Below are 24510 nucleotides of genomic sequence, written 5' to 3' on the forward strand. Positions count from 1 at the left end.
TCAGGATCCAAAATGGATCATTGCTTTATTTTATTTTATTCCATCTGATTCATTATCTTAGAATAAAAATTCAGAACCATGTAAACTTAACCGTACTAGTTTCAATTTTCTGGTCTTCTCTCACTGCTTCCTGTTTCTCTCCCTGCCTTCCTCATTTTTGAGTAACTTATTACCTTCTGTAGAAACTACTGTTTTCTTCCATCATTTTTCTCTGAGTTTAGCAGGCAGAGATATCTAGCCACTGTGACACCCCTCCTCGCCGCAAGAATTGATTTTTTTTCTTCTTCTACAAAACTACTGCTTTTAGTAAAAGATTTTGTTCCTGGAGAAGGCCCATCTCTCCCATAAATTTAACAGTAAGTATATTTTTCCTCTATTTTTTTCCTTTTTGATTTTTCTGTTGCATTTTTGCTCACCTCTACCTTTGTTCTTCCAATTTAACCCATGACATCTTATGCCATCTCTGTTTTTCCCACTACACTCCTCTTTCCCCATGTGTATGTGCATTCTAGTTTGCCACACACTGACTTTCTCTCCTTGTCATATAACAGTAGGGAAATTTTGTACTTTGCTATGTGAGCCCACAATTGCCTTGCTATGGCCAATTTGATTAAAAGAAAACTCAAAGTAAGAAATCTGCTTATTTTTTGCTTTAGAACTAATAGCTTACAATTTCTTCCAGTACAAAATGAATATATAAATAAAGGGGACATTTCTTGCCCTGAAATACGTACATAAATTCTGTTATGGGAACAGAGGGAGGAATTTTACTGGAAGACGGTAAGGCTCTTACACAAAAAAGATACTGTCTAAAAGATAGCTACTATTACTTAAATCTGAGTGCTGTTTGGAACTGTGGTATTTCATTAATTTATAAAGATATGGGCATTCAAAAGTTAAGTTCAAATTAAAATACTAAAATACAGAAGTCCTGTATGCTAAGAGTCATCTCAAGTGACGGCACTGCACCAGCCCTCAGCGCTGTATAGTCAAGTGGTCAGAGGGTTTTAAGTGCTACTGAATTGTCCTGAAACGTGTGCTGGTCTGTCAGCTGCCCTCTCGTGCTGAATTTCAACATGCATCTGGCATCCTGGGCTTTGTGCAACCGGAATGAAAACATTGATAGCTGTTGGAATAACAGAACAAGGCATTAAGTACTGATGCTTTTATTTAAATCACTCTTGACACTCAGCTATTGATTTAAATTGGATAGAATGTTTCTGTTACGTTTTACAAAGTAAAATTTTAAGTCAGAATTTTAACTAGTAAATTAACTCAATAAAATGAGGATATTTCAGGGGATGAGTGATATCTGTGCACACAAGCAGAATAGCTGTTGAGCACTTAAGATTTGATCAAATACACAGTACAACTCTCTGTGAGAATCTGTCATATCTTGGCATTGCCAAACACGGTAAGCTTATGTATTTTTAATAGTTCTTAAACATTGAAAAATGCTATTCTTTCAGACAAATACTCTGTATACCTATGAATTTGGAGGAAGTTGTAGTTGTTTAAAACAGACTGGAAACAATATAGTCCATATGAACGCCATCTATCAGCCCAGCTCCATTGTTATGAACAAACCAGCAAGGAATATCAACGCCATGCTTCGGATCTCTTCTGTAATCCTTCTGCCAGCCCCTGAAAGGGAAAATACAGTCATGGGAGTATCGAAGCAGAAACTGCACTTTGACAAGTTAATCTTTCCTAAGTCTTTGCTAAGGACTTAATTATTTTTTACCTTGTTACTGTCAGCTCATTGTTTTTAACAATCATTGTGGCATCTGGTTTCTTGGGATCAGACCCAGGATGAATTTCAAGTATGGTGAAGTCAATGGGGTGGAAAAACTGTCCTAAAAATAGAAGCCAAAATTACCATTTCAGGCATGTCGCACACACTAAAACAGAAACAAACCAAACAGAAACCCTAGAATTTCTACATTCCCATGCTGTTTTCCATGTCCCCTCAGGGTTTTGAATGGATAAGCAAACACCAAGTTTCATGTAAGGTTGAACATATGCCTATGGTATTATTTTCTTTTTATAAACTAGAATTTTATGCATATCATCTGGATGTAAGTTCCAACTTCTGAGTGCACAGTAAAATTAGCCTTTTCTAGATAACCTTCAAGATATCCTCACTTTGTGTCTTGTCTATTCAGTTGTATTTATTACATACTCTCCAAGTCTTTAGCTTTTTTTTTAGCAAATAATGCATGTGTTGATCTCTGAAATTTTTGGATGTGATTATGCTCAGAACAAGGCTGACATCTAAGGAATTTTCGCACTCCTGCTGGGATTAGCTTTCGCACACTTTTGCCCTGTCTGGGCTGGTGCAGGATGCTGCTGGTATTTTGAGTGCTATAATGAGCACAGATTTTAGATTACTTAGTGAAGTACAGAGGCAAAGTAAAAGATGAAAACAGCAATGAGGTGTGTAAGTCAGTGAACTGTAACATGGTGTACCCACATGTCACGTGGGCTTTTGCAATTTTCTTGCTACTTGCAATTCATACCATAGCGGAATAACTTCTGTGTGAAGTCCTTTAGCCTGAGGAGACTGGAGCAGCAAAGCATAAATAACATTCCATCCTTATTCTGCTATTTTTCTGTATTGTTACAGCATTTCCCATGACGCATGGACCTAACATGTACTACCACTGATACCTTGGCTCACTCTCCTCAGGCCTCAAAGTGCATACCAAGACTGAGAAGAGTAAGTTTGCAGCGGTTCATTATTTTCCACAATAAGTAAATTTATTGACACAAAATGAATGTTTGCTGCCCTTACCTGATTTTGTAAGTGAAAATTGGAAGGCAAGGGAAAATGGCTGCTATCTGTGTATTTTCCAACAAAGAATGCACACCACTAAGCCCACTACACTGGCAGAAAACAGGATTCAATGGGGTCAAAATTTTGATCCCTAAATTACCAACTTCACCTTCTACTAAAATAAAGAATGTTAGCTAACATGAGCAAAATCTTAGACAATGCAAGGCATTCTGTGGTTTTTATATATGCTAGTAAATCAAGAGATACCTTAACAACTAATTGAGGTTTGGCAAATTTTGATGAAGCAAACACATGTATTTCCCCAGAGTGCTTGTACTTAGGAGAAAGGTGATAAGATGAAAAGAGAGATCAAACCATCCAAGAGACTGGAGGAATAGTGTAGCAAGAAAAAAAAAAATCTGTAGGTGGGATTTAGCACGATAAAGAGGTTTAAAGACGCCAGTGAGGACAATGGATGCTAGTGATTTCAGCAGCAGCAGAGGAATTTATGAAAACATTATAAAGTCTGAGCCCAGAATATTTTGTCAGAAATCTTAATACAGCCAATCAACGTCATCTCCGCTTCCTTGCCATCTCAGTTCAGAAAGGCTAAGTACAAGATTGTTTCTACAGATTATGTAGCCTCATAAGGAAAGACAAGCATGAAAACACTAAATGAAGTCATACCTAATAATCCATGGGTCTGTTCAGACAGTTTATCACTTTCCAATGTATACAGTCCTAGGAAATCTTGGTGGAGAGGATGTTTCTTCCATACTTGGTGCAAAACAATAACAAATGAGGCACTGCTGCCCATTGAGACCACCAGATTTTTTTTTCTGTTAATTATCAAAGTTAAACTGAGGAAAAAAGAAAAACTTGACTTAGGGCATTATGCTTCCCAGAGTTAACAGCAATGAGAAGAAACTTGAGAATAAGAAACATGTCCAACAAACAAACATGGCTTTATAAACTGCTCAGTGTTTTTTAAAATAGAGGTTTTCCTGTCTAGTTTGGTCCATGTGAATCTCTGTGCGCTCACAGACAGTCCAAGACTCAAACTAAACTACACTGTAAAAGGCTACCTAGCCTTTAAACTTTTCAGCAAGATGTTTCTACCAAAACTCGTCCTGTTACAGTGCAATTAATCACAGATAGGTTAGTGATACGTAGATACAGCACCTCATGCTCAGTAATGTTATTGATAAAACCACCACTTCCTTGCCTGGATGCTACCTGACACCTTTTCCTTTTGTTTTTCAGAAAAGACAACTCCTGAACTGTCTAGTTAGTGCTAGGATAAAGAAGATTTGGTTCTGATTGTGTTAGTGATATCATCAACGTGCCTACCATAATAAAAAAATAAGCATGCTGTATGAATAACAGTTTTGCTCCGGTGCTCTTTCTGTTGCAGTGCCATGCTTTGAGAAGGTAGTAATTCTGTTCCAGGTACACAATGAAAATGTAAATGAGGAGGAGGAGGAGGAGATGCTGCCCATTCCTTTTCTAACCTTCCTTTTGCACAGGTATAAATGATTCTGTATTAGATAAATCTCATGAAAAATATATCTGCTGACAGGGCAAAATGTACCTATTCTATAAATATCACAATTTCCACTTCTTAAAATGGAGACTGTTTACAGCACATTATTATGCCTTTGTTTGAAAGACTACACACTATGTCTAAAGTTACTCTTTAAGTATTTGCAAGACACTGTTGCATTAAGCACAATACCAAATCTAGTTTTACCTTAGTCATAGTAATAGAAAATCAGGGAAAATTCTTCACTTACTTATTCCAACCAGAGGAATTTATGAATAATCATTCAGCAGTTACACAACAAAGTAGAGAGCAGAATCCAGCAGGACTTGAATCAGTTTCTTTTGTATATTCAGACCACAAGTCTTAAAAGTATATTATTGATCAACACTAAAAAAATTGTAGAAAGTAACACAGGAGCCTGATATTCTTTCTGTAAGCCTTACCCTTCTTGTTGCAAGGTGACTGAGTCAAGCCAGGTGAAACCTGTTTTTTCGTTGCCATTCTGAATTGTGATCTTCTCAGGAGTTACTGTCAGTTTTAAATCCAGGTGCTTATTCGCAATGCCAAGTTTTCCAAAATATGTGTTTTGGATCTTTGCATCACTATTTGCTCTCTTATCACCAATGAGTTCTCCATTGACTGTGATGCCTAATATAAAAAGGAAACATCAAGTATTGTTTTACAGATCAACTGATGTCAAGGAGTGTCATGGAAATTTAACAACTACTCAAGGAAACAAATATGAGTTGAAAAATAGGTAAGAATTACTTGTGCATGTTTGTGCCAAAGTAGAATAAAGCTCTGGGGGCTGTTCTGTGGATTTCCACAAAGACAACAATCACTTTACTGAGAAAAGTTTAATATTTCCTAGAGCACAAAGAGTCTGTGATGGGCACAAATAGCCTGTGTGACATTGGTCTCCCTTTAAACATAAGACATTTTGTTATAAGTATCCTAATTTACTGTATTTTAAAAAATTAAAAACTCACCTGTAACTGGGTCATTTATTAAATTTAACACAGTACCCGGGCTTTCATTGATATTGAAACAAATGGCATCTTCTTTTTGTGGCACTGATATAATGAAGTGTGGATCTCCATCAACTGTAAAGGCAAATCACTGGTATTTGTATAGTGATACACAGGTTCAAAGTTCCGCATGACCATTTAACATTATGGCAATGAAACTGCTGATGCTGGGGACCAGCAGGAACAGCACAAGCTGTATGCCCAGCTTAGTCCAGCCCATGCTCCAAAGGAGTGGTGGGGTCCCAAGGAAGCTGCTACCATCTCCCCAAAGTGAACTACGTCCTTTTTCCCCTCATCTTTCCCAGGTACATGACATACATCCTGTGTCTCTTGACCACTGCAAAATTTGGCACATGGATTGTAGGTTCAGGATGGCCACGTCTAAGTGCTTATCTCTGAGGGCCATGAAAATATTACTGAGGGCAGGAGGTTCATCTGAATAGAGAATAGGCAGTTACCAACACAAAACCTAACAATGGGAAGGGGGACTAAGAAAATGGCCATACATAATCTCAGTGACTTGATCTTCAAAAAACATTTAGAGATGTTTAAAGTAAATTAAAATACTAGCCCCTTGGAAATAAAAAATGGCTGCTTTTGTGGAAGGGAATTACCTAACAGATTCATAAGAACTGTGCAATTTAGTCTTAAATACACTCTTCTGTTCTCCTCCTAACCAGACACTACTCAAACTACTCACCACTAGTATACCATGTGGGGTGTGCAACATAGTGAGATACTTGTGGAGCTGCAGAGAGTAAAGAGAAAAAAAAAGGTTAGAAAAATTCACATCAAAATGGAATACTTACACACTATCTGCATAGTACATGTAAGATGTCAGGAAGTTAATATGCTAGGTAAATTGCTAATTCCATCCTAGTTTTTAAAGCATATAGTCCATGGAATGACAGTTTGTGCCCCTTTTGAATCAAGCAAAGCTTCAAGATAAAGACAGATTTCACTTTTAGTCTAAATTGCTTTGAGGGTTTCCACAAGGCCCAGGTAATGTATCTGTAGGATACAAATGTCTCAGACTTAAGGATTAACCTGTCTATCAGCAAGGAAATGCAACATCATCCACTGAAAACTTTTGAGGTTTTGACATTTGTTTTTTTCCAGAACGGATTTAAGTCTTTTCAATGAAGACTTGAGAAAACCAGACAGAGAGAGAGACTGAGAGAGAGAGAGAGAGACTAATCTTAAATTTAACTCTCCCATTTCCAGGATTGCACAACCAGCAATCTGAAGGGTCAGTTGCTGTCTCTCTCTCTTGAAGAAAACAGTTTCTTTTTGTATAAGTAACTGAACATAGTAATTTAGCCAGAGATGCTGACATCACAGTCCCTTGCTTTATATAATTCCAAAGGACATGCAAATTCAACCCCATCCTCTGTTCTTGGGAAACAGCTTTCAGGAAAAAATGGTGGTTTGATGAATGGCATTTACTCCTTAAAAGCTATTTAGCTGAAACTTTTTTCATCTGGTATTGTTCAATCTTTAAGTGTGTTTTTAGCAGTAAGCAACATTTTAACAGTGAGCAGAATTTGGTAGTATTTGTTAAAATACAGTTGTAAACTCAGAAAAGGCAGTTCCTATCTCTCTGGTAATTTCAGTTGTCTGAATCAATTTCCTTTGACAGATGCCGCTTCATTCAGAAACTTAAACTAATGACTTACCCAGCATAACAGCTGTGACAGCCTGTGCTGTGAATGAAACAAAATGTTGCTTTAGAGGCTAGAAAGAATAAAAAACAATCTCTCCCACTTCCTTTCCTCTACCAAAACCAACTCCAAAATCTCATAATTATGTATAAATTTCTAAATATTTAAAAAAGAAAAACTTAGTCAAAACAGTTTATTTAGTACTGCAACAAAGCAAATGTCATGAACAGGCAGAAAGCACACCCTACTTTTCAGCAAAAATGTTACTTCTCCAAAGGCATGGGGTTTGCTCTGCAAGGGGCTGGGACAATCTGCTCTTCTCTGATTCCTCTGTGCCATCTTGTTCTAAACTGTACTACTGGAAAGTCAGTAAGATTTAACCACCTGCTTCCACATTTGTCTAGTCTTCTACTCTTTTTACATCTGAACTATGGAGGGGTATCTGAAGACAGGACTTCAGGCTGAAGAAGTAGCAATCACCGCATCAATGGAGACATCTCTGTATGAGAGACTGCTACATGCAGGTATCTGGGAGTCAACAGTGCTAGCCCTGGAAAGCAACTTAGTTGTACTAGGCCTGAATTTTGTGATGGTGGGATGCTGCAATTATCAGAGATAGGAGGAACCACACTGAAAACAGTATTTACAAACTTTTCCAGCTGAGAAGTTTTTAACCTATTTAAAACACAGTCTTGATTTATTCACCAAGAATTTTATGAAAATATTGTGTCCTCGATCAACTAAGTGATGCAGGAAATCCATCTCTGACAGTTAAAAATATTAAGTACATTTAATAATAAATGTACATACCTTCAGCTGTTACCACGGGCAGGTAAGAAGTAAAAGGAAGAAAAAGAGAAATTTACAGTTTCAGTTGTATGATGAAACAGAAAGGATTCTGACCCTGTTAAAACATATTCTAAGAAAAAAAAATTAAAACTGTTGACAATCCAACCAGTTTTTTTACAGTATTTTACAATTCCATTTCTTCCCAATAATACAACTCAATATTTGTAGATCAAAGAGAAATACACTGAAAGTAAAAAGCTGTTACGTAGGGCAGCAAAACTGAAATTAATTATGCATATGACAAGAGCACTATTAGTAATTGTTTTATTGTTATGCCATTTCCACATTGCAAAATGTTCCTTACTGGTTTTATTCTTTTGTGGTTTTCAAGCCACTTGCATCATTCTATTAATACTGACCGGATGATTCAGTAATCCTATTTGTGAATCTAGACTCTAGGGTGTGTAAAAATTATTCTCTTTTCTTATACAGCAGCAGCATTTTGAGTATTTTCTTCTATTACTGCTCTATACTTTCTATATACAAAGAGGATTTACTTGGAAAGAGGTTCAGAAAAGGGCCTTGGTACTACAAGTACCTGCAAAGGGAAAGCAAAGAGCTGAAGATCACTCTGAGTGGACGCCACTTCTGACAGATGTTTGGGTAAGTTTTTCCATCTTATGGAGTCCAGCTGTAAACTTTAAAGTCATTATGCAGTATAGTGACTTGAATGTTAAATTAAACATGAAGTGTTTTTATGTCAGTATCCCATTATGATAGTTATGAAAAATAATTCAAAAATTTTATCAGCAGAATGCCTGAAGAATTATTCAGAATTGAAGGGCACTTAGCAATTAATTGGCTTCAGGATTTACTCTAGTTGAAAGAAAAACCCACTAACCTCCAGTAAGCATCTCTGTTATGCTAAAATGCCTTAAGTTACCATGCCAAACCAGGAGATGAGAAAGTTTTTCATCCAGAAGCCAGCAGAGAGCCCACACAGAGCCTGGGAGGAACTTTTATGGGCACTAAGCAAAAGTTTTGGGAAAAAATAATGGATGCTAATAGAAGAGACTGAAAAGCCTCACAGGAGGTTTGTCAGACCTGTTGAATGAAGGAGAGATGAGGATGGCCTGAACAACACATATAGATGAGGGTAGGGTGGTTTTGGGGTGCAGTGAGTGGATAACATTTGCCTTACTTTGCTAAAGAGGAATAGAGCCATTTTGTTTCACGCGGGTTAAACAAAGAGGCTGAACTGTATGAAAGTACAGTGTTTTACTGAGCAAGGAGTTAATAATTAGCCAAAGTATCAGAGGAGTTGAGAATAAATTGTGCACTTCCAATATAATTGCTTCTCTTTCTGCAATATATATAAATACTGTGTTTTACAGATATAATCTCCATTTTTTTTTACAACCTGATATATCCTGCACGAGGAAGATCTCATGCAAATTTTCCCCTCTCACGTAGAAAGACGTTATTACATCTACCCCTAAGCTGAAGTAAGTAGAAAAATAAATGAGAAAGTGATGTGAACTAAACTGTATATAGCTGGATTATTAGATTAGAAATGCTGCTTGGTTTTCGGGGGTTTTTTTAATGTAATATTTTATATATTTAGCTTAAAATACATTTATGTTGAATTTATAGTATTTCACCTATATGATTCAGTAATGAAGGATGGTTTGATGGAAATGAGCTTTACAATGCAAAGTAATTTTGCATAAACCATACACGTGCAAGGCTTGGAAAGTAGATTTTTCAGATGCATGTTTAAAACTGTGCCCACACGAAAGCCTTTCTTTAGGGGAACATCAAAGGAATACTTGGCTTCTCAAACAAAGTAAAATTGTGAAAATGTCTATACCTTCAACGGGTTTATCAGCAATCCCATCTTGATTGTTGTAGTCTTCTGGCTTTGTTACCACCATGGATGTCAGTGGCGTTACAAACTTGTATTTTAGTGAGAGACCCAGGGCTTCGGCTGTACGATTCTCCTTTTCTTCTCCTGTAGCTGCAATACTGAATACAGGTAGAGACTCCTAGCATCAATGATTGCTAAACTACTCACTGAACTCTGGGCTAAATATTTTTCTTTAAAGTGAAGTCGTTTCTCTGCAGCTAATTTATCAATAAGGTATATTTGTTACAGTCTAAGAGCACTTCTGATTCCAGTGGCTATCCAAGAAAAATTGTGCTTTATATTTGCAATAATTTAAAATTGTTTAATTTGCAACCTGAAACAGGAACACTGATGTTGGGGAGGAGAACAGGTTGGGGGATTTTCCTTACTGTTTTTTATGCTCTCCCATTGGCACCTCAGTGTGATGTGAATTTCAGCTTCACATCCTAGAAGTTGCACCAGTCCGATGGCTTAACGGGTTCATAGCTAAGATGTTATTCTAGATATAATTACCGTTCTTCCAGGAGTTGTTCAATGGTGAGATAAGCCCAGAGCCTTTCAATGTAATCTCCAAATATGTATTCTTGTTCTTGGAAAGCTTTAGCTGTTTGCTCAGCATCTTGTTGTGTAGTATATGACAAGGCGTCATTAGCCTGTTAGGAATAAGGAAACTTCTGTGTATCGTAAGTAGCCAGGGACTTCCAGAACCTCCCAAAATCAAGACCTTTGTATCTGAAAATCTTATTAAATTGAAAAACAGTCTGGTCCTACACAGCACTTGCCCAGGAAATTGTCAGTGTTGTATTAGGATCTTTGTTCCATTGCTTCTGTGAAGGTTAGTAGTGTACGCTATAGGACATAATGCAGTTTCCAAAATCACACGGCATTTTTGTTCATTAGAATTTGGCTACTCAGAATTTAAAGAACTTTGATTATGATGCCGATTTCATATAGGAACATGTTCAACATATGCTGGCTAACTTATTAATAATACATTATTTGTATTTGAAATACACCTAATTTCATATAATATATTTAATACACCACAGCACATAGGGCATACATGCAGTTCATGGTATTTATGATAACATGATCTATATTTATGATAACATGATCTGTATTGTGTTTCTTGAATATCAGGGGCAAATATTTTTACAGAATCCAGATCTGGAGAGGTATTTAGATCACTTGGTTCGTATTAGAAGTAGGCTTCTATTTTAAAAGGAAGGCATTTCAAACATTCAGCTGGCTTATCCATCAGTTTTCTTCACCCAATGAAGACTAGTGTCTGTGAACACTGAACACTGGGCTCCTGAAAGAACCAGGCAGGGTATTTAGAGACTAAACAAAAAAAAACCCCAATCTGTTAGCAAACCTAATCCAATCACACTGCAGAAAGTTGTTCCAGACTGCCTCTAGTATACCTGACTGAGTTAGGCAAGTAACTTGCAGTTTTAAAAGCAATGACTTTGGCACATTTAGTTTCTCACATATGCAGTAACACATCCTGTCACTGAGGTAAAGAAATACTGGTAAATATTTTAAGTATTGCCAGCTTTCAGCATTCAGACATTTTGTGCAGCGAGGAAATACCTTACTTAAGTCAAAGAAATCCATACTTACGCCTTCACCTCTCACATCTACAGTCAAACTGTTTTGGCTGTTGTCTATAAAGCGCCCAGCCACCACAATCTCAGACCCATCATAGAAATGCTTAAAACTGTTTCTAGTTAGGTCTGATATTTCATTTTCTGGGTAGTTTAACTCCACATCTGTGAGCATGGGATTCGACACCTCATCATAAAACCCCTACAAGATAAAAAAAAAAAAGGAATACATTTAACTATCATTGTTTCTTTAATTCATAGGTAGATCTGTACCCAGAAACATCCTGCTATTTCAGCAATGAAATCTAAAAGTGTATTTTAGAAGAAATATTTAAATACTCAGTTAAATGTCAGAGTACAAGGCCTAAAAATCTATAAATAATGGAAATGAGAAAGGACACACAAACTCTTCAGTCTCACTAAGAGAGAGGAAAAATATCTGAGAACATGCTGTGGATGATGAGTTCCATCAGCGTCAATCAAGAGGGATCCCAAGCTTCACTCCATTTGATAGAAATAAGTTTCTAGATCTATTCCCTGCAGAGGCTGAAATAACAGCATAAGCCAAAGGAGACTAGGTATTTGATTTTGGCAGATCTTTTTGCAATGAAATCCAGTATCTAAATTCTTTGGTGAATTTTTCAAATGGCTGCTATTGGAATGTGAGAAGTAAAAAAGGTCAACCCTCTGCTGCCTATACCTGTTCTCATGCCTTATATGACTATAAAATGCTTCAGGAGTGTGGTAAGATACACCTACTTGCAGTAAGTTCCTAAAGACAGATTAGCTAGAGCCTTTATGCTCTGTCATCCTCCTCTTCCCTTGACATGACATTCACTACATGACCTGTGAGGTATGAGAGATGTAATGACTGCAGCAATTTTGTTGCACACCAAAGCGTCCTTCAGAACCGTGACTTGTGTCACCCTATGCCAAGTTTTGAACCCTCTTCCATAGCCCACAGTATCTCCCTTTTACTGTCCTTCCACTTTCTGCTTATTTAAGGGAAGGGGAAAATTAAATGCAACTAATATTCTGATTACAGCAGACTCCTGAGTATCTCAGTAGCAGATTACACTTTGGGATTTTGATTATTTCAAAATAAGAACGTCTGTATAGTTATCTGAATTAACGTATCTCTCATCTAATTTAAGTGGTGATTACTGTACCTGAAGCTGTAAAGCTGCATCAGAGTCAGGATAAATCCGACGGGCCAATCCTTTATTCTCCAATGCCATCTTCTCCAAGAAGCTGTAGTCAACACCATAGCCAAAACCAAGATTGTATAAGGGATATTTTCCTTCAATGGCTTTCTTCACATGTGCCTGAATGTCCTGAGTATTTGATATGCCTGCATCAAACCAGAAAAAGTTTGAGTTTTCTTCATAAATAGATAAAATTATCACAAAATGAAATGTGGCTAGTCATGTTTGGATTTCTTAGGAGGCATTATCAAAAACTTGTTTTAGTAGTATGATGCTGGTATAGTAGCATTTAAATCATGAAAACATCCAGAAGTCAAAGATGGAGGCCAATTTTAACCGAGCATTTTTTTGTTAATTCACTCTCTCTGTTATTCCATCCAACACAAACTTACCTACGTTTGGTTGGCCATCTGTTAACATGATAATTATAGAAGCACTTCTCTTGGGCACAAGATTTGCTTCATGAGCGGCATTCAGCATATCAATTCCCCTCATTATACCACCATGTAAATTTGTCACTGCAAGGTAGACATAGAAATTTGGTTTCAGCACAGACAGTCAAAATAAAGGCCCATTTTTCACTGGAATCTGACAAGACCTCATTACAGTATGAAAATGAAAGATTTGGGTTTGCAAGCAGGGGGACGTTTAGATAGAAAAGTACCTGGACTTTGGAAAGCTCAGGAAAAAAACTCATGTTCTGAGTAAATTTCAACTTTAGGAGTGTCTCATCAGTAATAATTAAAAAAAAAAAGCTGTAGTATTGTGTTCACAGACTGAATTGATAAATTAACTTACACAACAACCTTTTGGCAAGTCCAGTAAAGTACTTACTGCCTTCAGTGTCAATGCCCCGAACAAACTTTCTTGCTTCATCCAAATTCTCAGGAGTAGCCTTGATTAATGTTTCTTTCCAGGAGTGTACTTCACTACCAAACAGTATAAAATTGAAGAAGTCATCTTCTTCAATGTCATCTAAGATTTTTAGAAGTGCTTCTCTTGTCTATGAGACAAAGAGAATTATATGTATGGTTCAATATTTAACGAAATAGGTGCTTACAGATTTTACATGATTAATCTCTCAGCATTTGGGTTTTTTTAACTTTTACACAGTATTTCATGCAAAAATTCTGAGCTTGTCCTGTCCTTGCCAGTCCCTGTGTCTATTTCAGAGTAACTCTAGAGAAGTCAGCCAGTTGCAATTGCATCTGGTAAATCTTTGTAGCTGAGAGGAAAATCAGGTCTCATGTTATGGATCGTTGCTTACACTGAGGTAAGCTGGCATGGCAAATTGAAAGTGATGGGAAATGGGTAGTTACAGGTTGGTGGAGAAGCTCGTACGCAAGCAAGTGTGGATATTTTGATGCAGCACCAAAACCTGAAAATTCTGAGCATTAGCTTAGAATGAGGAGTCCTAACTATGAAAAGAGCTGCTGCTTCCCAGAAGAGACAGAATGAACAACATAGAAAATGCACATAATACTGTATGCACATTTTAATTTTGGAACTGTCCAGTACACGTGACAGAGCTTTCTGAAAATGTTGACGTTGAGAGTTTTGAACTAATAACATCTGTAAGTAAGTAAATATAGCCTAAATGTATAGAATTTTGTTCCACAGTAACGCTTCAAACTAGCACTTACGGTACTGAGCATTACAGAGGTCACAGCATAAAACCACTTGGTATAGCTTAAGCAGTGCATATGCAGTATAAGCCACCATGTCCTTTCCATCACAACAGAGGCTCTTCCGTTGGGACTTCATAGTAATGTAATAACTTACCTGTTCTATTTCTCTTCCAGACATTGAGCCACTAATATCTATTACAAAAATAACATTCTTCGGCAACTTTGGAAGATTTGTTGGTGCAAAGAAGTGTACAAAGTAGCCATTGATAATCTGAAAAATAAAATGTAAAAAAAAAAAAAAAGACTTTTGTATATTATAAAGATAAAATGGATAAAGAAGAAAGAAAAAATTACTTCAATTTAGTGTCTAGCCCCTGAGTGGACTAATAGGCTTTAATGGTCCTGACTAGTTTCACCTCTGTCCATGGGTCCAGGAGCTTCATTTAAGCGCAAGCCTGGGCTTTTAGACCCTGCCTGAGCTACACTGTAAGAATACCTGTCTCCAGCTGTGTCACAGCCATACCTGTTCCTGTCCATGGACTCCACTGATCTAGATCCCACCCTGCAGACTGACTTCCCACCTTGACCTTGGGCTGCCTCATCACCACAAACTTGCCTGATGACCTGGACTCTCAAGTTGAATTTGACTACCATCTCTGGGTCTGTGGTAGGTACTTGCTCAGGTACTCTTGCTCAGGTACTGTGGGGAATGGGCTCTTGGCTGGCGAAGCCCCTGTGCTGTCAGCTGTATTGTCACACTCAGCTCCTTGTCCTTTAGGGAACAGCTGGCCCTCGCTGCTCCCTGACCTTTACTATGCAAGCTAAGCTGTTCAAAATTTCCAACTGTCAGATTTACCTGCAAATTATCTGGAGTTATTCTCTTCACATCATATCTTACAGTAAAATCTCCATCCAAGACAGACTGCGAGCAATTTGCACAGGTTCGCTGCTGATCAAGAGTTGGCCTGAAAGAGATATGCCCCTGAAAAGAAAAGAAAAACACAAAGAAGTTTGCATTTTTGTAAAACTAGTCTATTTATATTCACAGACATGAGAATAACCTGTTTTATCAGTTAGGTATTAGTGTGTATCCATACATATTTATATATTTATTGATGGGTAACTGATATGTGAAGGCTGCTATCTAGAGCTTTCTTCATATGTTTACTTCCCCTTCTTCCTTGGTTCAGTCCGCCACTCTGAATGACACCTTTGATAAGGGCAGCCTGTGACTTAGGAATTCTATACACGAGAAAACTGCTTGTTACTGACTCAGTTCTTCTGTAAGAAATAGTCCTATCAGTATCCAGGTTTCCAACTACTGCTGTGGGACAAGGCCTACCAGTTTGGGTACAGTACCACTCTAACAGCTATGTGGCTTCTGAACTGCATGGAGATGGCCTTCAACTTGCTAGCTTAGAATTCAGAGCTCATTTGCACAGACAAACCTTTAGTGTATTTTCTCTATTTTTTTTCCTCTCACTTCCATTGCTAGCCACTACAGCACTTTTGCACTGACATTATTATTTCAGAATTATAACTGTAATAAATAAATTATGGATGGCAATAGTCATTGTACCTTTTTCTCTGAAAAAGTTTTTTTAATTATATTTTGTAGATCATTGGTGATGAACGTTCCTTCCGCTTCCAGCTCAGTGATACCCTGGGGCTCAAAGATATTTACTTCAATCTGAAATATTAATTGAAAATTCATTGTCATCGATTACCTCACAATATATCAACTTAGCCATTTACAGGAGAATCAGCAGGCAACTACAGATGTGAAAGAGGGATTTTCGTAAAAGCGAAAGAAATTTTGTAATTCATAATGGCAGTCCAAATCCACACTTGTATGGACACGCCATCAGCCAAACAGGCCTTTTTATACATAGAAGTTAAAAACAAAGCTAGAAACAAATAAACCTTAATAGAAACATAACTTGTTTGAAAGCTAGATACTGGAATTCTGTAAAATGTCAATAAATACTCAAGCCCTTCAAAAATATAACCCAGCCATTACCTGTGAGTTGTGTCCAACTTCGACCTACATTTCAATATGCCTTCTATCATAGTACGTTTAAAATAATGCTGCATAAACTCTTACAGATGCTGAGTTTTGTAATGATTTTTACACAGCATTTTCTGGGCATACACAGGAGACAAATTTTGCCTTAGAGCTGGGTTTTAGCAAGGCAGATAGGAGTGATCAAAGATAAGTTTTGGCACACAAAAGCCTCAGTATTCTAGAATGCAATATATGTATCATTGTAATTTAAGATGATGTAGTTTCTTGGTGGTGTGAGAAAGGTGTCGTTTATGCTATAAAGGCATTTATAAAAGCTATTAGTCTTCTATTTTACCCCAAGGCATCATAATGGCTTTTTCGGGTTTCCATATATAATTTCTTTTGGGGGCTTAGTACCTGAGCCAATTTGTCAGGCTTACAAATAAAAACCTGCACTAAAGCATACTGGACTACCCACGTGATTCATTAGAAATATTTCCATGGGCCTTTAGCTCACCTGTGAACCAATGGGAATAACCATGGTACTCCACTTTCAACAGATGTACAGAATTTCATCATCTCTTAAGTTACAGTATCCAATTTGATACAGTTTGCCATTTACCTCAAAATCTTTGACAAGCTGCTTCGGTTTTACTTTGATGAACATCTCATATTTTCCAAACTGTCGCTTCAGCAGTTCCTCATATGTGAGTTCAAAAGTGACTTTACTGGCTGTTTCAATGTTGACTGAGACAGTGAATTTTTCTGTTTTTCTTCCTGAAGCTCTGTATTTAAGTGGGTAAGAAAATTAATATCTTTATCCTCTTTCACAATATTTATTGGGTTGGTGGAGTATGATTTTCAAAAAGGAGTAAAACAAAGATGGGAATTTTGATCTGTTGCTAAAATCATACTCAAACAGTGTAGAATTTATTCAAGTTTCCCAGTGAGCTTAATCCCAGGAACAGGTCATACAAAGTCAGTAAAAGTTGCAGAAACAGTCTTTCCATAATTGCAGATACTGCTTGCGTAGTCAGAAGTTGTATTTCCTTTTTATAGTTTATACTACAATAACTCTTAACTTAATGATTGTTCTTTGGTCCTGTAAAAAACAACTTCAGAAATATGCCAGAACAAGGTATTTCCAATCTCACAATTTGCTATAGGATGATGGTGTGGAAGCCACACAAGACATCATTCTTACTTGACAAGACCAGCAGTCTGTCCCTTTGAAACAGCCTTCTCATACTGCTTTTTTGCAACTTCTTTTTCCTTTATAGTTCCAGGATAAGTGACACCATCAATTGTCCTGCAGATGAAAAAGTCCTAGTTTAGCTGAATGGTTTGCACCGATACATGAAAAGTTACTATAGGCAATTCTCTGTTTATTGATTGGTTTACTAAACAGCACTTTCAGGAACCTGATATTGCCAAGATTTGAGCACTTTCACTGAAGCTAGTCTTCTCAGTGAATTTAGCTGGAATGAAGAGGTCTGTGCTCAGTATCTTAAGAGAATCTAAACCAAATTTTACTTCGAAAATGAATTAGATCAAAACTGGGCTGATAGCAACACTACTCACATCTGCCATATTCCTACACTTCAGCAGCTTGACAATCTCGTCTCATCTAATGGCAAGACGATTCTCTGGATGAGACTCATCAGTCCAAATGTAGCTGTCTACAGCTGAACATTTCATCCTTAGGCTCCTTACACCATTAAACAGGCACTTCTTATAGGGGATTCATCTCATCCTATAATAAAAGTTCTAGCATGCATTAAGAGTAGTTGTGCCCTAAAAGCTACTGTTTCTTTTCACTGAAAATAAAACAGGCATAGTGTGATTAGCTGAGATGGACATGTTTAAACTGAATTAAACCTCATAATGGTGTGAGAATTGCATATTATTGCAAGTAAAGGTACAAATGTAAAGGAATAATTCTCTCCATTTCCTGCCTTTCATTCAAATATGATTTTTTAAATGAAGAGATAAATTAAGCTATAATGCCATCAGGGAAATTAAGTAATGGAACTTTTCTGGTTTGATAACACCAGAGTAAGTAAGTGGTATTTCTGAAAAGGTGAATGGATCTCCAGAGAAGATACCCCATTCCCGAAGGCCCATGATGATGAATAGAAATAACTGAAAATTAGTCATCTTTTCCATAGATGTACCAATGTTTGCCTTTCTCAAAGTATCTTGCATGTTAAGTTAATAGGACCAGAAAATTACCCAAGAGGCATTTAGAAACCTATCAAATGGCAAAGTAAAAATGAACATTTGGGTTCAGTTTCTCCCAGTTGCATTTGCACGCATTTTTTAGTCTTCTCTAACAATGTTGTAAAGATTACACACATGCTGAAGTTGGTAATGAAGGCTGTCTTAGGGAGTTCAACATCAAAGAAGACTTCTTTGTGCACATTTCCACGATTGACAGCTCGACTGGTGATGACGTTGTGGGCAAATCGGGAAGTTACTTTACTATCAATTTTCATGCTACAAATTTCTATCCCATTGACAACCTGTAGATTGAAAAATGAAAAAAGAAAAAAAAAAAGAGCTAGCTGTTACACTGATGTCTCTGTTAACCAGCCATAATCATATTTTTAAAAAGAAATCACAGCAGGACATTCTATCACTCCAAAGCAAAACAGGAAAGACTTAATCATAGGAACTGGAGCACAGCTGTGTTTCCTTGGATATCTATCACACTGCCATCATGGTGCTATTCCACGAGTTGTAACTATAGCCTCTTTAACAAAATACTATCACTACAGGAAAGATACTGCCAGAATTGTTTTTTTTTCTCTACTGAGACTGTGACTTTTGTTTATGGTTAGTCAAAGAGGACAACAACTTATTGCTGCCTCTCTGTATTAGTGACTATAATTATCAGTTGAGCAGATGACTCCTAGAGCAGGGATACAAGTAGTCATCTTGTTTAAAAATAGACCTAAACAATTCCAGATGGCTCCAAATTCCATTTTATGTTATTCTCATTTTCCTCACAACTGGGGGTCATTCTTCTTTAAGCAAGGAAACAGGTACGGCAATATTTATTTTCTTTGGATGCTCAGATATAAACTTGCTGGAGACTATATGAAAGCATAGGTAATAACAGATATGACTCCTTAGGCAACTCCACAACAACAAGGTCTGCTTCTTGCAGCAAAACCAGTGCTGGAAAGAACCTTGGTTTTTTTTATGGTGGGCCTGATCTCTGGCTAGTTGATTAAGAAGGTCCCCAAACAATCAAAGCATTTAAGCATTGTTGAAGTGGAGTCCAGGTGCCAAGTGGAAGCAGCCTCAAAGATGAGGTCTCTTGCCTTCCTTAGAGATAACTATAACATAAAATACAAGTAAAAATAAAACCAACATAGAATGGATGTCTGTTAGAGATACAGAGGTGACTTCAAGCAACTTTGGTATTTATTCAAATACAAAGAAGTTAAAAATCATTTGTTCATTCTCTTTCCTTGTCCAGGAGTTTCCATCAGAGCTTGGAAAGGAACTGTCTAGTTAGTCCTACTGCCTAAAACAAGCAACTCTGGGCTACTCCCCTTGTCACACACACTCAGATATATCCATTTGCTCAGGCTGGACTCACAGAAACATGTTGTGAACACAGTAAGAATATTCCTGTCACTATAAATCTCTCTCAGTAGCCCAGACAAAATCAAGCCTTACTCACCAAGTCATTATCAGCATTTCGCTTCTGTAAAGAGAAAAACAGGGAAAAAATCATAACTAAGGTAGGAAAGCTGCATTTAGAAATAAATCACTTAGCACCTATGTAGTTGTCTTCTGCTTCCAAGTCAAAAGAAGTTGTCCAGGAGAAGGAAGGCTTGAGAAAGGTCCTTATTAGTAAAATGAAGTAAATTTGAGGGAAGAGCAAGTATGGTATCTGAGGCAGGTATAATTATTTTGCTTATACCATTCCCAGTTTGGGTGAATCTTTTGGTTTTCATTTGATGTTAGTGCACCTTAAATATCATGGATTTGAAAGGTAAGTTAAGCTTTGAATGTTGCTGGTTTTGTATTTTGCTCAAGTGACACAAGAAGTTATCTTCTTTCAGCTGAACAACAATAATGGACTGCCTGAGAGATGAGGGAAGAGCGAGAGGAAAAGAGGCTTGAATGCTCAGTGCCATTTATATTTAAATGTCATTGAGACTAAAGAACACATTTAATACAGCTTCCTTGCGGATAGTTTGGCTGTGTGATGACATCAAAGTAAAAACAGAGTATCTTGTGCTGAGGGTTACATCTTTTTCTTGGGAATTCCTGGTTTGGGGTCCTGTGGTATATATTTTGTCTTTTCAAACTAATTCTCCTTTGGAAGAAAAAAGGTGTTTGTATCAAAGCATAAAAAATTACTTTGCACATTTTTTTTTCCAGTCACACACACATCCAAACTACCAGGCACACTCATCCTTACAAAAAACTTTCAGACTTACTCCTAAATTTTTCCTGTTTCACCCCAACAACCTCTCGTTCTAACATGAATAGGTAAGATGGTAATTCAGCAGGCTTACAGAGAGGAGAGGTGGTCACTATGAAAGGCTGCATGGAGGAAAAAAAAAGCTGTTAGAACTTTTTTTTGGCATATTTGCTCCCAAAGTAGGTGCAAATATCAGAAGCTCTAAAAAAATACCATGTACTCTCATCTGAAAGAGAGAACAGGCTTCAAACATACTTACTGAATCATGTTAAAATAACAGCTTGTGTAACTCAATTCCCGTAAGCTCGGCTGCAAATACCTTATCTCTTTTGGCTCTAAGCCTCACGGATCACATTTTGTGCAAGCATGTTTACCTGCTCCACCAAATAGAGGGATAAAGAAACAATAAAGTATCAAGTCAGATACACACCTCAGGGGCATTTAAAGCTTTTGTTACATTTCACAGTTAGGAGTTTTACAGGTTGGAAACTGAGACACAGAGGGTTATTTTTTGTTTATTTTGGAATTTTTTTCAAGACACTATATTAAATCTATGGTAATGCAAAGTTTTGTCAGAGAGGCTTCTCAGCTTCTGTAAGAGTCTGGCCAAAAAGTCTGTGTACATTTCTCTAGGTTCATCCTTCAAACTGTTATTGCCATACAGGTGATTTCTGTGTGTACATTCCTCCTGTTTCACAAACCTATGTGGGCTTTTTTAATGCCTGTGTAGAGTACACACCAATTCAAATCCTTCCTTTCCAAAACTGAAATTATCTTTTCTATATCTATACTGTCATTACGGCTAATCATTTCCCCTTACAAAACACGAATTGAGGTATGGACACTGGGAAATGAAAACCTGGAAGTCACTGAAATGTCAGTTTATTTGGTACAAACTTTTCCTTAAAGTGGAATTACCAAGCAGTATAAGAATACAAAAAACTATAAAAATGTGTTCTTTAGTTACAAATTCTGCAATTCTGACTACTACCTCCTAAATTAAAAGATACTTTACCTACATTTAATTTCACAGAATTGCTGTTGTGCACATTCTTTATCAGAATTATGGGTTCTGCAGTAGTTTTGAAAGAGTTCTGTTCTGATTCTGTAAATATTTTGGGGGATACTCTGCCATTCTCATTGAAAAAGAAAATACAGAAAAATCTTTCAGTGAAAGGTATTAGTTGCTTTGTACTTGGGCTGATCTTCAATGGAGATACTGAAATCCAGCTGGACATAGTCCTGGGCTACCTGCTCTAGCTGACCCTGATTTGCACAGAGGAGTGGATTAGGTGACTGTGATTCTGTCATTTTTTTTTCATTCTTCATGATTCACTTGGATGTGGCTAGAGACCTCACTAACATCAAGGTCATTTTAAGCTATATGGGCAGAAAGTGATAGTGTCCCATTAAAAAATTTGTTACGCAATTCTAGACCAAACTGAGATTTTAATATCCTCTACGTTGTGTAATTAGAGTTATTTGATAAAATCCTTCTATAGTATTTCCACATACTTGCCAGTTGCACCAATTATTAGAAATTTTTTTCAGTTGTATAACAGTAACAAATTCCGCTTTTGTTTAATACTGTTTTGCTGTGGCAACAGCAAAGAATATAGGTGCAAAAAATCTGTAGAAATTAGAGAGGAAGACCAGAGGAAAAAAGAAATTTGAACTCCCAAGAAAACAGGGAGGGAAAAGAGGGCTCCCACTACAGAACTTGCTGAAAGAAGCCCTGATTTTACAGCTTGCGAAACTAAAACACAGCATGACTAAAAGATTCAGCAAAGACTGTATAGTTAAATTGAAGTGACCTCTGGGAATTCACAACACTGAACGAGGTATTTGCATATATCCCTAAGTACTACATAGGAAAAATAAGGCATGAAAATTATTTCCAAATCTACAGCAACATTAAAGATTTCATTGTCCCAAGTGATGCTAATTTGAAATCACAGAGAAGAGACCATAATGCAGCTAAGCTATGAAAACTAAATTTCCTCGTGAGCTATGTAGGAGTCTCGCTGCTGCCAAAATGAGAGGGCTATAAAAGGAAGGCTCTATCATCACTACCTGTGCTTTGAATGCTTTGAATATGTAGTTCTATGGGTAGTTTTTAATCTAGAAAAAACTTTCCCACGCTTAATAGCTGCATGCATAGGAACAAGGTGTTCAAGTGCACTTAGGGATCTTTGATTCGGATTTTTGTTAAATTTTCAGCAGAATTGGGTCTGCCAATTATGTTTACCCGACTACGGCTTTAAAAGCAGCTTTGACAACTTGAAGGTCATCAGCCAGACAGACTTCCAGCCATGCTTCATCACTCCTCACTGGCATACTACTTGCTCAAAGGAGCTAAGACAGGGATGGGGACTGAGACCTTCACACTACATAGCAACCTCTTCCATTTCAATCAAATTACATTTGCATAAAGTGTATAACAAAACTGGGAGAATCAACTGACTTTTCAGTAGTGTTCTGCATGTATGGATGGAGCATTGCATGGAGCTTTGGCCATTTTCTATTTAGAAAGGCTTTAGCATTTCAAGACATACAGAGAACAACAGGTAGCATGGTAATCAGGAGGAAATAGCTACATTATATCTGGGCTACATAATGGCTAAATAATAAGAATCTGTGGCATCTCCAATTTGCAGCAATAAATCTCAAGCTGATTTTTAAAAGTTAGATATGCTATTATCCTGATTTTCAAAGAAAAAGTCATGGCAAAGACCATAACCTAATCAACAGAAATTGACTGTAAATTGCTTTGTCCTGTTCTACCCACTAACCTCCAATGCTCCCTAAAGAGATTTGCCCTCTATAACTTTTCATAGTATGTAACTACTGAGAGAAAGGAAAATAATTTGTCGAGGTGAATAGTAGAGGCCGGCAACTTAACTGAAGAAAATTAGGCGGAACATCAGGAAGCACTGTCTTACTCAGAGATCCAGTCAAAAACGGAATGGCCCCTTTGAGGGAGAGAGATATATTTCATGTTATGCTGACATGCAAATATTTTGAGAAAAATCCTACCATGTCACTTGGATAGCGGACATATTTATCTGGATGCCATGTTACATCTCTGTTTTCTGCTTCTTGGAGGCATTTTTTTCACTGACATTTTGCATTGTTTTAGAGGTGCTAAAGTCAGTTCCCTGGCAGCCCTGGTTGTTTTCACATTTAAATATAAGACCACTAAAACATTTTACCATTATGCGGTGATGACAGGGAAAATGAGGAAAGTGATGCCTTTAAAAAGAGAGATAGGAGCACTTCTTCAGAGCTGATTAAAAAATGAGGCTCATTAGAGGTAAACTACTCTGAGTCCCAAGCCTGATCTTGTGTTCACTGGTAACAGAGAACACAAAGCTCCTGGTGGCAGCACTGTATGAACTCTCTGATAAATGTTGGTAAATGGCAGGAAGTTAATCTATGAAGAATGGGAGCCCCATACATGGTTGATTACTTACCTTGATGTTTCTGACATGTGTTACCAAAAAGTCTGATGATGCAAAGGCAGGAAGCAATAATAAAATACAAAGCAACAGATGGTTTTCCATTTTGGAAAAAAGTAAGGTTCCAATCTGAATGATACGCGTAAATATATAATGCTTTGTTTACTGAGTGTTAATAAATAACCCAGCGTGAAAAGTGGGATTAAACATTAGGCATTCAGGAAAAACCAAATACTGAATTTTGAATTTGCATAATCTGCAGAATACTGTTACAAAATACTGTTACAGAATTTACAGAATATTTCAGCAATGTTTCTTCTATGTAGTATCTCCAAACAGAAATTCAACAGCCATTTCTGTACAAGCAACTGAGACTGATCTCTGCTCCAGACTTACCTCTTTTCCAAACAAAAACTGTCATCTTTTCCGATACCTTCTTAAGGCAGTCCCTGGCTCAAATTTA

The 24510-nt window shown here is 37.2% G+C and overlaps 1 protein-coding gene across 1 annotated transcript; it reads right to left on the reverse strand.

The window, feature by feature from the left end:
- Positions 1 to 1369: 1369 nt before the first annotated feature.
- ITIH3 (inter-alpha-trypsin inhibitor heavy chain 3) lies at positions 1370 to 24152 on the reverse strand. The gene is made up of 20 exons (XM_009581963.1): positions 24063 to 24152; positions 18504 to 18670; positions 17353 to 17457; positions 16771 to 16933; positions 15723 to 15833; positions 15000 to 15125; positions 14298 to 14414; positions 13350 to 13518; positions 12908 to 13033; positions 12480 to 12661; positions 11327 to 11512; positions 10217 to 10356; positions 9668 to 9822; positions 7024 to 7050; positions 6048 to 6095; positions 5309 to 5422; positions 4763 to 4967; positions 3464 to 3636; positions 1745 to 1856; positions 1370 to 1644 (listed from the first exon to the last, which is right to left on the reverse strand). Exons 1-20 carry the CDS (start codon positions 24150 to 24152, stop codon positions 1515 to 1517), a joined length of 2646 nt encoding a protein of 881 aa, XP_009580258.1. The 3' UTR covers positions 1370 to 1514.
- Between the last annotated feature and the right edge of the window lie 358 nt (positions 24153 to 24510).

This window comes from Fulmarus glacialis, unplaced genomic scaffold (genome assembly GCF_000690835.1).
Source record: "Fulmarus glacialis isolate BGI_N327 unplaced genomic scaffold, ASM69083v1 scaffold5710, whole genome shotgun sequence".
Taxonomy (NCBI): Eukaryota; Metazoa; Chordata; class Aves; order Procellariiformes; family Procellariidae; genus Fulmarus; species Fulmarus glacialis.